Source organism: Pongo abelii, chromosome 18 (assembly GCF_028885655.2).
Source record: "Pongo abelii isolate AG06213 chromosome 18, NHGRI_mPonAbe1-v2.0_pri, whole genome shotgun sequence".
Classification (NCBI taxonomy): Eukaryota; Metazoa; Chordata; class Mammalia; order Primates; family Hominidae; genus Pongo; species Pongo abelii.
This window is the reverse complement of record NC_072003.2, coordinates 18,182,282-18,195,791: the sequence shown is the minus strand read 5'-3', so window position 1 is coordinate 18,195,791 and position 13,510 is coordinate 18,182,282. Positions and strand designations below refer to the sequence as shown.

Genomic DNA, 13,510 nt, shown 5'->3' with positions numbered 1-13,510 from the left:
TCTCAAAAATAAAAGATCATTTTTGAGATTATCATTTCAAAAGACAAGATAATGTTCAATTTAATGAATAATTTATTACTATTGGACTTTTTGTAGATTGCACAGAGCATTCAAAACAAATGAAGGAAAATAAAAAATATGTATTACATGTAAAATAAATATGATTTGGTTAATTCTTTTCTTCAAAAATATAGAACATATATATGTAAATACAGAATGTATTTCTTATTATGAGTCATGTTAAAAAATAGTTTAGAAGCTGTTGATTTGGATTTCCTTTTCAAATTTTGCAGGATAATTTTTTTTTTTTTTTTTTTTTTTTTTTTTTGACAGAGTCTCGCTCTGTCGCACAGTCTGGAGTGTGATGGCGTGAACTCGGCTCACTACAACCTCCACCTCCTGAGTCTAAGCAATTCTCCTGTCTCAGCCTCCTGAGTAGCTGGGACTACAGGCTCACACCACCATGCCCGGCTAATTTTTGTATTTTTAGTAGGGATGAGGTTTTGCCATGTTGGTCAGGCTGGTCTCGAACTCCTGGCCTCAGGTGATCCACCTGCCTCAGCCTCCCAAAGTGCTGGGATTACAGGCATGAGCCACCATGCCCAGCCTAAATTTGGCAAGATAATAAATAACATTTTTAAGTATCACTGGGCACTTGTCTGGTTGTTTTTCTTTAGGCTAACATGCCAGCAATGATTCCTTTTGAGTTTCTGACAGAAGATAGTGGTTTTTATCCAAATAAGTCAACTACTCTATCCCATCCCTAAGCCACTTGTATGGAAGGAAAAAGAGGAAGAAGCCAGTACTGTGACTGTGTAAGCTTCCCCAAGCAACGCCCACTATGAGACGTGTGGCAGCTGAGACCCAGGAAGTGCTCAAGGGCACCAGGCCCCACCTGTCTGCACTCACTCACCTTCCTCAGGTACTCGCATGGGGGATGTCACTGACTGTTCAAGGGCACCAGGCAGCATCTGTCTGCACTCACTCACCTTCCTCAGGTACTGGCGTGGGCATGTCACTGACTTTACGTGCTGCTGCAGCTCCTTGGTGAGCTGGCCCTGGTCATGGGACAGGAACTGTGGGGTCAGGACAATAGAGAGCTTCACCACCTGCAGAATGAGAACAGGGGCTCATGATGAGTGCCAACCTATTAGATAATTAAAAAAAAAAGTGTGTCGAATGAGTGGAAAAACAAGGTGATGTTTGAGTCTATAGTGGTCAAGAGCATGGGGGCTTCGGAAAAGGACAGAACCAAGTTCAACTTCCTGTACTTTGAATTTCTACTTCATGGCATGCAAAATTACTTTCCCCCTTTTAACCTCAGTTTTCTTCTGTGTGAAACAGGAACAATAAACTTTCATTCGTCATTCAGTTTCTCTCAAGGTTTCACGAGATCATACCTAGAAAACATCCAAGTCATTGAAATGTATCATCATTTCTGTCATAATTAGTGGGATCCATTTCACTATTATTGGATATACAGTTTTGTGCCTGAAACCTACATAAAAAGAAAATGTTAAGTCTAAAAAGTGTTAGTGATTCATCATTTTTATATTATTAATTATAACCCTATTTAATCACACAAGGCCTTGTCCATGGCAGGTGCTCAATAAACACTTGTCGAACCAATGCATGTTTAGATTCTATTCTGTTTAGATTCTATTCTGCCTCCAACACTTATTAGCTGTGTGATCTGGGTAAGATAATTCACCTCTTTATGTCTGCATTTCCTTCTCCATAAAATATATAGAATAAGAATGCTTAGCTCATTCGGTTGTTGCCAGGGGTGAATGATTTGGCACATAGGAGGGGCGGGTTAAACATCAGCTGTGATGATCTCCTTCCAAATCTTCATTTTCAGAGCCACAGATGAGGCCACAGTGCCACCTGGTGACCCTAGAGTGTAAGTACACATGATCGCCAGCTATGCTCTGTCTCCACCATAGGTCCAAGACTGGGTAGTTCCGGCCTGGAGGTTTCCTCCTCACATCCCCGCAGACGGGGTTCAGACTGCCCGACACAGCTGAGTGATCCCAGGGCAGTGGCCACCTGTGCCAGCCCTGTGAGGTAGCTGGAGGATCATTGTTCCTTCCTTCTCAGGCTCTGGGCAGATGCCAGGGTTGGGGTGACCATGCCCTCAAGTTTCTTGCTTTGGAGGGCCACATTTTCCCTCGGAAAAGAAGGTAAAGGTCACAGGAAGCCAGAGACCTGTGACTTCTCTGTGCCCTGGGCCCAAACTGTAAAGACCTAACACACTATGCTAAAGTCCAAGGCTGGGGTGCTCCCCAGAGCTTCTTGCCTCACCACCTCTGCTGAGGATGCATGAATACTATGTCCTCCCAGAGCTTTGGGAGCTTGTAGCAAGCAGTCTCCCCAGCACAAAATCTCTTGGAAACCTCTAACTGTGTCAGAAACATTTGTGCAAATTTTGCATCCTATTTCCCAAATGTCCGCATATTTTAGGAAAAACCCCGCAATTTCCTAAATATGCATGAAAAATTGGTATTATAGGACAATGTGACTTTTAAAAAATGTTATTTAAAAATCTTCCCCACCTCCTTTCTGCCCTCCAAGACTGCCAAATTCTTGTTGAACAAATATTATTAAATGCCTGTTACATGCCAGCCATGATTCATGGTCTTGGGGATATAGCAGAGAACAAACTCACGGGGTTCCTCTCTTATGTAACTCACATTCTTATACGATAATGATAAGGGTTAACATTAATTAAGCTGTCAATACATGTTAGTCACAGTGCAGTCATTCCCACACATTATTTCACTTAAACCTGCTAGCAAGCTTCCAAGGTAGTTAGTTGTTTCTCCCTTAAAAACTGAGTCTCAGAATGATGAAGCACTTTGTCCAATGTCACACAGCTACTAAGTGTGGAGACCTTGCATCCAATTAATGCCCATCTCATTCTAAAGGACATGTTATGTGTTCTCCAGCCCATGGAGAATAATTTTAACACAGCCGATGCGATTTCTACACAACAATGTTCTTGTCTCAAGTCCAAGAAGGCCTCCTACAGCTCCTATAATACTGGCTTTCTGGTGAGCAAAGATGCCATTCTCATGTGTAATCAGGTGGCAAATGGAGATATGACCAAAGTAATCATTTGTCTACACTCATAACACTGTACACACTCTTCCTGTGTCTGATTCAATTCAAGTACCCCTTTTGATTACTTAGCAAAACGGAGCTTTAAAAGGGTTAAGGTTTTTATATTCACGTAACTTTCCGTATTGCTTTGGAAGTCTCTGGTTAAATGAATACCCTTTTTTTTATTTTTTTGAGATGGAGTCTCGCTCTTTCACCCAGGCCGGACTGCAGTGGTGGGATCTCGGCTCACTGGAAGCTCCGCCTCCTGGGTTCATGCCATTCTCCTGCCTCAACCTCCCGAGTAGCTGGGACTACAGGCGCCCGCCACCACGCCCGGCTAATTTTTTTGTATTTTTAGTAGAGACAGGGTTACACTGTGTTAGCCGGGATGGTCTCGATCTCCCGACCTCTTGATCCGCCGGCTGTGGCCTTCCAAAGTGCTGGGATTACAGGCGTGAGCCACCGCACCCGGCATGAATATTCTTTTAATAGTGACCTGTGATTCTGTTTTGATCAAGTGTTTTCAAACTTGACATCTTTGATGGGTTTCTCCAGTGTCAAAATCCTAAATCAAGTCTTTTTGGCTTAAAATTAACTTTGGGATTTTTCAGCTAGGTCCCTTGGGGAGTCTAAAGAATGTATCTCTCATCTTGTAGAGGTATTAAGTGATTCGATTTATTTGGTAGATTATATGGGTGGGCATCGTCAAATGTGGTGATACTGCATGGGAGGGCATTGTCAAGTGAGGTGACATTAGATCTCATCTCAGTTATATTTATGGGTATGTTGTTGATAAACATGTTCCAAAAATTACATACATTTATACAAATTTAATATGTTATGATTTGTAATTTTGATTATTATGCTAAATATTTGCTGAAGTTTAGCTTTAGCAATATTATGCTAAATATATGTTAAATATTTGCTAAAGTTATGTTTGCATAAACATGTTATGAATGGCTGGGCACCATCACTCATGCCTATAATCCCAGCACTTTGGGAGACCAACGCAGGTGGATCACCTGAGGTCAGGAATTCGAGACCAGCCTGACCAATAGGGTGAAACCCTGTCTCCACGAAAAATACAAAAATTAGCCAGGCATGGTAGCACATACCTGTAGTCTCCGCAACTTGGAGGCTGAGATAGGATAATTGCTTGAACCCAGGAGGCGGAGGTTGCAGTGAGCCGAGATCGCGCCACTGCACTCCAGCCTGGGCGACAGAGCTAGAATCTATCTTAAAAAAAAAAAAAAAGTTATTAATTATTTCTGAAGATTATATGAAATTTATAAAACACTGGTGGTCCTGATGTGATGCTGTCAGTCATAATTCTGATTACTGTCTTAAAATGCTGCCCGTAAGATAAGTAATTGGCTGGACACAGTGGCTCACACCTGTAATCCCAGCACTTTGGGAGGCCGAGGCGGGTGGATCATGAGGTCAGGAAATCGAGACCATCCTGGCTAACACGGTGAAACCTCGTCTCTACTACAAATACAAAAAAAAATTAGCCGGGCATGGTGGCGGGCACCTGTAGTCCCAGCTACTTGGGAGGCTGAGAGGCTGAGGCAGGAGAATGGCGTGACCCTAGGAGGTGGAGCATGCAGTGAGCGGAGATCACGTCACTGCACTCCAGCCTGGGTGACAGAGTGAGACTCCTTCTCAAAAAAAAAAAAAAAAAAAAAAAAAAAAAAGATAAGTAATTAAATTTCCTTGTGAACTGGAAAGTTTCATCAGACTTTTATCATAACTATTGTTTTCATCATCCACAGTTACTGTTTTGAATTCTTCTCTAAAAATATTTGTAATTGGCAATAGTCCAAATTTTCTTTTGTTTTCTTTCCTGTTTTTGAGACACAGTCTGGCTCTGTCGCCTAAGCTGGAGTGCAGTGGTGCCATCTTGGCTCTCTGCAACCTCTGCCTTCTGGGTTCAAGCGATTCTCCTACTTCAGCCTCCCAAGTAGCTGGGACTACAGTCGCCCGCCACCACGCCCAGCTAACTGCCGGTGGTAGAGATGGGGTTTTACCATGTTGGCCAGGCTGGTCTCCAACTCCTGACCTCGTGATCCACCCACCTCAGCCTCCCAAAGCGCTGGGATTACAGCCGTGAGCCACCGCGCCCGGCCCCCAAATTTGCTTTGCATGGAGAAAACTCTAACAAATCCTCTTCAACACGGTTTTCTGATAACCCAGATCAATGAACTACCCAGGCTTCACCACTATAGGCATGTGAGAAACTCGCACTTATGCCCCCTCAATACATTAAAACTAAATATTTTTTAAAAAATCAATGGGCCAGGCGCAGTGGCTCACGCCTGAAATCTCAGCACTTTGGGAAGCCAAGGCGGGCGGATCACTTGCAGTCAGGAGTTCCAGACCAGCCTGGCCAGCCCGTCTTACTAAAAGTACAAAAATTAGCCAGGCATGGTGGTGCATGTCTGTAATCCCAGTTACTCGGGAGGCTGAGGCATGAGAATCGCTTGAACCTGGGAGACAGAGGTTGCAGTGAACCAAAATTGTGTCACTGCACTCCAGCCTGGGCGACAGACTGAGACTCTGTCTCAGAAATAAAAAAAAATAAAAACCAATGAACTAAAAACCGATTTCTAGTGGCTTCTAATAAGAAAACAATGGTTCAAAAAACTGCTAAGCGAGATCAAGCAAAACAAAAAATCTATTGATAATGTTTTTATAACTCGTATTTAAAACATTGTTGATTGTTGATTCTTGATTCATTCTTTTCTTTTTTTTTCAGACGGAGTCTCACTCTGTCACCCAGGCTGGAGTGCTGTGGTGGGATTTCCGCTCACTGCAACCTCCGCCTCCTGAGTTCAAGCCATTCTCCTGCCTCAGCCCCCCGAGTAGCTGGGATTACCGGCGCCCGCCACCACGCCCAGCTAGTTTTTGTATTTGTAGTGGAGACCGGGTTTCACCATGTTGGCCAGGCTGGTCTCCAACTCCTGATTTCAGGTGATCACCCCCCGACTGGGCCGCCCAAAGTGCTGGGATTGCAGGCGTGAGCCGCCACGCCCGGCCCGTTTTGTTTTCTAGATTGAAGAAATGTTTTTCTCAGAAGTTATCTAGAATTTACACCGATTTGGTAAAGCACACTTGTGAACAAAGATGGGTGGAAGCGTTTGTTTTTCCTCCCTACTTGATCCTTCCAAAGTTTGGAAACTATTCATGAATATTCTTATTTTCATGTACACATGTTCTCTTTATAAGCAGTCTATAATCAGAAAGATTGGTTATATTATCAAGGCTTTGACTGAAACATCCTATTTAAGAAAATGCAGGAAATGCCTGGCTTCGAGTTTGCAGCCTTACATTACAGTCAGGGGGAAACTGTCACTCCCTGCAGGCCTGAGAACCTTAGAGCTCTTCGGGGAGCAACTTGGCAGGGAGGGTCCCGGCAGCTGCTCGTGGGCAGGAACCATGGGGCGCAGCCCCAGGCGACCCTTTGGCCAGTGGGGACCTTCCGCTTCCTGGCCTCTTTCTCCATCGTCCCGCCGGCTGCTGGGGAAGCGGTGGCCGCCCAGGGCCTGGAGGTCGCTCCCTCGCCTCCTCTGGCTGCGGGAATGGAGAGGCGGCGGCGGCCGGAGCAGGGTGGGTGGCCTGAGGCGACAGCCCAGCCAGCCTCCGTGGAGAATATGGCGACCTGCGGCGAGGTGAGCGTCAGCTGCTGCGCCGCCGACTTCTCGGAGCAGCGAAGGCTACTCGCGACAAGGCGCCACCAAGTGGAGCCCGGCCCCGCGGCCCTGGGAGGGGGCAGCAGCCAGGCAGCCAGGAAGCCCCGGGCGGGGCGCTGGGCACCAACGAGCGCCAGGGCAACCTCCAGGCGGCGCCCTCACCAGCCTCCAGGCGGCGCCGCGGCAGCCTCCAGGCAGCGCCCACACCAGCCTACAGGGGGCGCCGCTCACACTGCACCTGCCGCCGCGGCCCCGGGACGTGAACTGCGCTATCTGTCGGCCTGGCCACGCTGACCCGGGCGGCCCAGGCCCGCAGCAGCCGGAGGAGGAGCCCAGGGCCACTGCCTGGGGTGACGAGAAGGGGCAGGACGGTGCCCCAGAAAAAGGCAAGAGCTCATAACTAGGGCCCCCGTGCCAGGAAAGGCTAGGAACAGAAGATGGAGAGATGGAGATGGAGAAGCAGCAGGTGGGAAGGAGCGGCGCTCCACCGGTGGGGTCAACATGCGCTGGCCGGGCTTAGAGTATGAAGAGGAAGAAGCAGGGCAGAAAGAGCAGAAACGAGAAGGTGCAATGACACAATGGAGCACAATGCAGAATCCAGCCCTAGGACTCCAATAAAGGCTGGGTTTCATTGCAGCTCACACCCCCCACCCCTAATCAGAGAGGATCAGGGGAGAGAGAGGACCCAAGGAACACTGGAAGCTGAAGGGCGGGAATCTGAGGCCAAGACTGATTGTTGGAAATTGTGGGAATCAGGAAAGGAGAAAGTGAGGCAGAATGGGTGGACGGAGGGTGGGGGGGGGGGCAGTGAACCGGGTTAGGAAGGATTAGAAATCAGAACCTTAGGAAAGATCCAGAAAGGAACTGTCCTTAAAAAGGTGCATGCTGCGGCTGGGTACTGTGGCTCACGCCTGTAATCCCAGCACTTTGGGAGGCCGAGGCGGGCAGATCACCTAAGGTCAGGAGTTCAAGACCAGCCTGGCCAACATGGCGAAACCCCATCTCTACTAGAAGTACAAAAATTAGCCAGGTGTGGTGGTGTGCACCCGTAATCCCAGCTACTTGGGAGGCTGAGGCAGGGAGAATTGCTTGAACCTGGGAGGTGGGAGTTGCAGTGAGCTGAGATCGTGCCACTCCATTGCAGCCTGGGTGACAAGAGTGAGACTCCGTCTCAAAAAAGAAAAAAAAGAAAAAGAAAAAAGAAGGTGTCCATTGCAGCCTGGGCGACAAGAGTGAGACTCCGTCTCAAAAAAGAAAAAAAAGAAAAAGAAAAAAGAAGGTGTATGCTGGTGATGAAGGAATGGGTTCTAAGAGTCAGGGAGTGAGGGAAGGGGAGGGACAGGGGTTGGGGGTGCAGTGGGGTGCTAATGCAGCACCCAAACAGAAGAAGACTGGAGGAAAACAGGGCCCTTCTCCTCCAACTCCAGCTGCTCCCCTGAGTCCTGGGCCACCTGCTCCTGTGTCTGCCGACCTACTGGCCTGTCTCTGAATCGCTGGAATGCCGTTCCTCCTGATCTCTGCCCTGCCTCAGACCTTTCACTAACACCACCACCCCCACTGCCCAGGGACCACCACCCCCACTGCCCCCGACCATAGCCTGCCCCTATCCCAGAAGCCCCTGCTTCCAGCCACATGCCCTAGGTGACCTAAAGGGGACCTGTACATGCAGATGAAGAGGGTGCTCTTCTGGCTCCTCCTGCTTAGGTATCCCAGTCGTGCAATCATGAGTGTGAGTAAATGTTGGATATCACACAGATTCTATTTCTCAAGCTGTTTCACACTGTGGTTTACCTAACAGTGTTTTTCTGGGGGTCATCGATGGGGATTTGGTTCTCCCTGCAGACCAAGGACCTCAGCGCAGATTTCTTGAGCAGCCTAGAGAGGCTCTGGCCTCACCTGTTCACATCAAGTTCTGGGTCCTGCCTGCCCTGCTTGGCCCAAACACAGCAAGGGTGACAGGAGGGAAACGGGAAAATGGTAACTTTATAATATTGGAAAGGAAGGATTTCATGGCCCAGTGGAACACAACAGAGAACCCAGAAATAAATCCATGCATTTACAGCCAGCTCATTTTGCACCGAGGCCCCAAAAACATACCGTGGGGAAACAGATGGTGTCTTCAATAAGTGGTGCTGGGAAAATGAGATATATCTATGTGTGAAGAATAAAACTAGACCCCTATGCTTCACCATATATAAAAATCAAATCAAAATTAATTAAAAACTTATACGTAAAAAACGACAGTCTGGGCACAGTGGCTCACACTGTGGAGCGGCCCCCTCCGAGCCCCGGCCGTCCCCCCTCCTCGCCCTGCACCCACCCCCATCGCCCCTGCCCCCGGCGGCGGCCTCGCGTGCGAGGGGGCTCCCTTCACCTCCGTGCCTCAGTTTCCCCAGCTGTAAAATAGGGACAGAGCGACCCAGTGGCAGAGAGGAGCCAGCTGTGGAGCCCCGCCCGCCCCCTGCCCCCTAGGTAGCCTCTGATGAGGATTGTTATTCTAAGCGCAATACTTGGCCCGCCGGCTTCCCGCTGCCCCCACCGCGCTCACGCAATAACCTGCCCAGCAGCCATCGACGCGCGTCCCGCGGTGACCTCCGCGAGCAGCACCCTGGCTCCCTCCAGCACCTGCGCCGAGGGGCGGGCCGTCCTGGCTGCGCAGGGCACGGGGGCGAGGCTGCAAAGGCTGGGGTCCCGCTGCCGTGATTAATGTACTGACAAACTGAGGCAGCAGTGCCCCCACCACGGCCACCATGGCCACCACACCCCACTAACCCCCACACCCCCACTCCGCGAAATAAACGACAGCATTGGCAAAAAAAAAAAAAAAAAAAAAAAAGGCAAAAGATCTCAATGGCTATTTTCCAACAGAAGACATACAAGTGGCTAACAGGTATATGCAAACTTGTTTAACATCACTAATCATCACAGAAATGCACATCAAAACCACAGTAAAATTTCATCTAACCTCAATTAAAATGGCGACTATCAGAAAGTCAGAAAACAACAAATGCTGACAAGGACACAGATAAACAGGAGCACTCAAACACTCTTGGTGGGAATGTTTTTTGTTTGTTTGTTTGTTTTGAGACAGAGTCTCTCTCTCTGTCGCCCAGGCTGGAGTAGTGCAAGGGCGCGGATCTCACTGCAACCTCCCGGGAGGGGCTCACTGCAACCTCCACCTCCTGGGTTCCAGCATTCTCCTGCCTCAGTCTCCCGAGTAGCTGGGACTACAGGCGTTTGCCACCACGCCCAGCTATTTTTTGTGTTTTTAGTAGAGATGGGGTTTCACCATTTTGGCCAGGATGTTTTTGATCTCTTGACCTCGTTATCCTCCCTCCTCAGCCTCCCAAAGAGCTGGGATTACCGGCGTGAGCCACCGTGCCCGGCCGGTGGGAATGTAAAATAGTTTATCCACTATGGAAAACTGCATGGAGGGTCCTCAATAAGCTAAAAATAGAAGTACCGTATAATTCGGCAATCACACTGCTGGGTATATGCCCACAAGAAACTAACTCAGTATATCAAAGACACATCTGCACTTCTATGTTTATTGCAGCACTATTCAAAACAGCCAAAATACAAAATCAACCTAAGTATTCATCAACAGATGAATGGACAAAGAAAATGTGGTACATATACACAAAAAGAAAGGATTTGTGAATATACTAAAAGCCATTGAATTGTATGCCTTAAATGGGGAAGTTGTATGTTATGTGAATTCTATTTCAATAAGGTTGCTTTTAAAAAACGCAAGGGGTCGGACACAATGGCTCATGCCTGTAATCACAGCACTTTGAGAGGCCGAGGCGGGTGGATTATGAGGTCAGGAGTTCAAGACCAGCCTGGCCAAGATGGTGAAACCCCGTCTCTACTAAAAATGCAAAATTAGCCAGCGTAGTGGCGGACACCTGTAATTCCAGCTACTCAGGAGGCTGAGACAGAGAATTGCTTGAACCCAGGAGGCGAAGGTTTCAGTGAGCTGAGATCGTGCCACTACAATCCAGTCTGGGTGACAGAGAAAAACTCAAAAAAATAAATAAATAAAATAAGGGGCCGGGCACCATGACTCATGCCTATAATCCCAGCAATTTGGGAAGCTGAAGTAGGTGGATCATCTGACGTCAGGAGTTGGAGACCAGCCTGAGCAACAGGGTGAAACCCCGTCTCTACTAAAAAGACAAAAATTAGCTAGGCATGGTGGTGGGTGCCTGTAATCCCAGCCACTCGGGAGGCTGAGGCAGGAGAATCGCTTGAACCCGGGAGGCAGAGGTTGTCGTGAGCCGAGATCACGCCACGGCACTCCAGCCTGGCGACAGAGCGAGACTCTGTCTCAAAATTAGAGAGTGTCTCTATCACTCAGGCTGGAGTGCAGTGGTACAATCACAGATCGCCATAACCTTGAACTCCTGGGCTCAAGTGATCCTCCCTCCTTGGTCTCCCAAAGTGCTGGGATTACAGGTGTGACCCACTGTACTCAGCCTCTATTAAATTCCAAATGGGAGAGGGAGAGAAGCCAGTAGGTGCAGCAATATCACCAACCAGCCAACGGCACTTCAGTTTTCTAATGTTATACTGCACATAAGTCTATTTAAATTTGCTATGTGTTCATTCAAACTAAAACCATAAATCAATGATGATAAGACACCGGTTTAAGAAAAATGTAGGCCGGGCACAGTGGCTCACACCTGTAATCCAAGCACTTTGGGAGGCCGAGGTGGGCAGATCACCTGAGGTCAAGGTCAGAAGTTAGAAACCAGCCTGGCCAACATGGCAAAATCCCGTCTCTACTGAAAATACAAAAATTAGCCAGATATGATGGTGCACGCTTGTAATCCCAGCTACTCGGGAGGCTGAGGCACGAGAAAGAACTGCTTGAACCCGGGAGGCGGAGGTTGCAGTGAGCCCAGATTGCACCACTGCACCCCATCCTGGGCAACAGAGCACGACTCCGTCTCAGAAACAAACAAACAAAAATTTACACCTTAACTAAAGGTATGGATCCTCATTGCCACCTACCTGCCCTGGAGTGGGCCTGGAATATCTCCGGATATGAGCTCCTTTCCATTTTCCTCTTCTGTTCTTCTAATTTAAAGAAAAGAAAAAGCTGTTCATTTGTTTCATCATACCAAATTTCTAACTCCTGAACATGCAAACATGACCATGTTGCCTATAACCTCCCAGTGACTGAGGCAGGATTTCAAACACATTTATCACATCTCCCTGCCTCCAGTTTCAGGTATCGTTTGAGTTTCTGGAAAAGACAAGAATATGCGACAAAAAAGTTCCACCCACTTCTTGTTTACTTGGTGCTCTATATGACCTGAATATATAATAAGTATTTATAGAGTCAAATCAATATATTAAGTAAATGAAACTTTTAATAGACAGAATTAAATAGTATAAGTCTTTCCTCTCAATTTCAAAATCCTTTAATTACAAGGCACCTTTTACCCAAGACAAATACCAATTTTCAAGTCAGCCGAAGCTGTGTGTGACACTGCGAAGCCAAGAGTCACCTTTAACAGAAGGAAACCGAAGCCACTGGCTTCACAGCAGGCTGAACTCGTTGAACAGGGTCACCTCTGTCCTACTCACCTCTGACTGTCCTCCAGCATCTTCATGGCCTCCTTCAAGTTTTTCCCCATTTCAGCTAACATGGGGTCTGCTATCTGGGAAACAAAAAAAAAAAGAAAGAAATTTTAATAATCCTCTATTACCTCTATAACACAATTCACCCAGAAAAATTAAGTGCATAATTTCTTCTGGATTTACTTTAAAATACATGATTTTAAAATTTGCAATAGTACAAAAGTATAACAGAAAAAGTAAAAGTCTTCCAGCCCCACTTCCCAGAGGAAGCCGCTGTTTTGATTTTTATTTTTTGAGATGGAGTCTCACTCTGTTGCCCAGGCTAGAGTGCAATGGCATGACCTTGCTCACTGCAACCTCTGCCTCCTGGGTTCAAGTGATTCTCTTGCCTCAGCCTCCCAAGTAGCTGGGATTACAGGCACACACCACCATACCCAGCTAATTTTTGTATTTTTAGTAGAGACGGGGGGTTTCACCATGTTGGCCATGCTAGTCTCGAACTCTTGACCTCAAGTGATCTGCCCGCCCCGGCTTCCCAAAGTGCTGGGATTGCAGGTGTGAGCCACTGTGCCTGGCCTCCTTAAGTTCCTTTTGAATTTTAGTGCCATGTGTACACCTATCTCCCATCCAAAAAGTAAACAAAATAGAACTTAAATTTTTCTGCAGAATTATTCTTTTTTCACCATTCATTCTGGGAAGAACCACGTGAGGCCAAAACCAAGGACCCTACCCTTCTTCACTTGGTGCCACCTTCCCACCTGACAAGTTACAAGTCCCATGGGGGTAACCACAAGGTCCCCTCAGCCTGGCCATTGTACACAGCCCCAGGGTACCGGCAACGCATGACCTACACTCCAAGGCAACTGGACAACTTGGTCTTTGGTGAGATCACTTCTGATAACAAAGTGAGTCAGCTTCACTTCAGACAAGCAATGTGGCAGTGATACAAAGACATGCTATTTTGACAAATATTATTTTTGAGACAGTCGCTCTGTTACATAGGCTGGGGTACAGTGGTTTGATCGTGGCTCACTGCAGCCTTGACCCCAGGGATCAAGTGATCCTCCCACCTCAGCCTCCTGAGTACCTGGGAATACAAGTGCTCGCCGCCATGCCTGGCTAATTTTCAA

At 47.5% G+C, this 13,510-nt stretch overlaps 1 protein-coding gene across 6 annotated transcripts in view; it reads right to left on the bottom strand.

Annotated features, from left to right (window-relative positions):
• Positions 1-75: 75 nt before the first annotated feature.
• Positions 76-13,510, bottom strand: part of LOC129047297 (protein N-terminal asparagine amidohydrolase-like) — a 34,875-nt gene continuing 21,440 nt past the window's right edge. For 2 of the 6 annotated variants that reach the window (XM_063717627.1, XM_063717622.1), the window contains 4 exons: positions 12,387-12,460; positions 11,808-11,873; positions 1,401-1,498; positions 76-1,109 (listed from right to left, as the gene is read on the bottom strand). In XM_063717627.1, coding sequence (XP_063573697.1) covers positions 1,417-1,498; positions 11,808-11,873; positions 12,387-12,460 — 222 coding nt within the window. In that variant the 3' untranslated portion in view covers positions 76-1,109; positions 1,401-1,416. Of the gene's footprint in view, positions 1,110-1,319; positions 1,499-11,807; positions 11,874-12,386; positions 12,461-13,510 lie in introns of all 6 variants that reach the window. The other 4 variants (XR_010137823.1, XM_063717623.1, XM_063717625.1 and 1 more) reach the window with 4 other exon arrangements.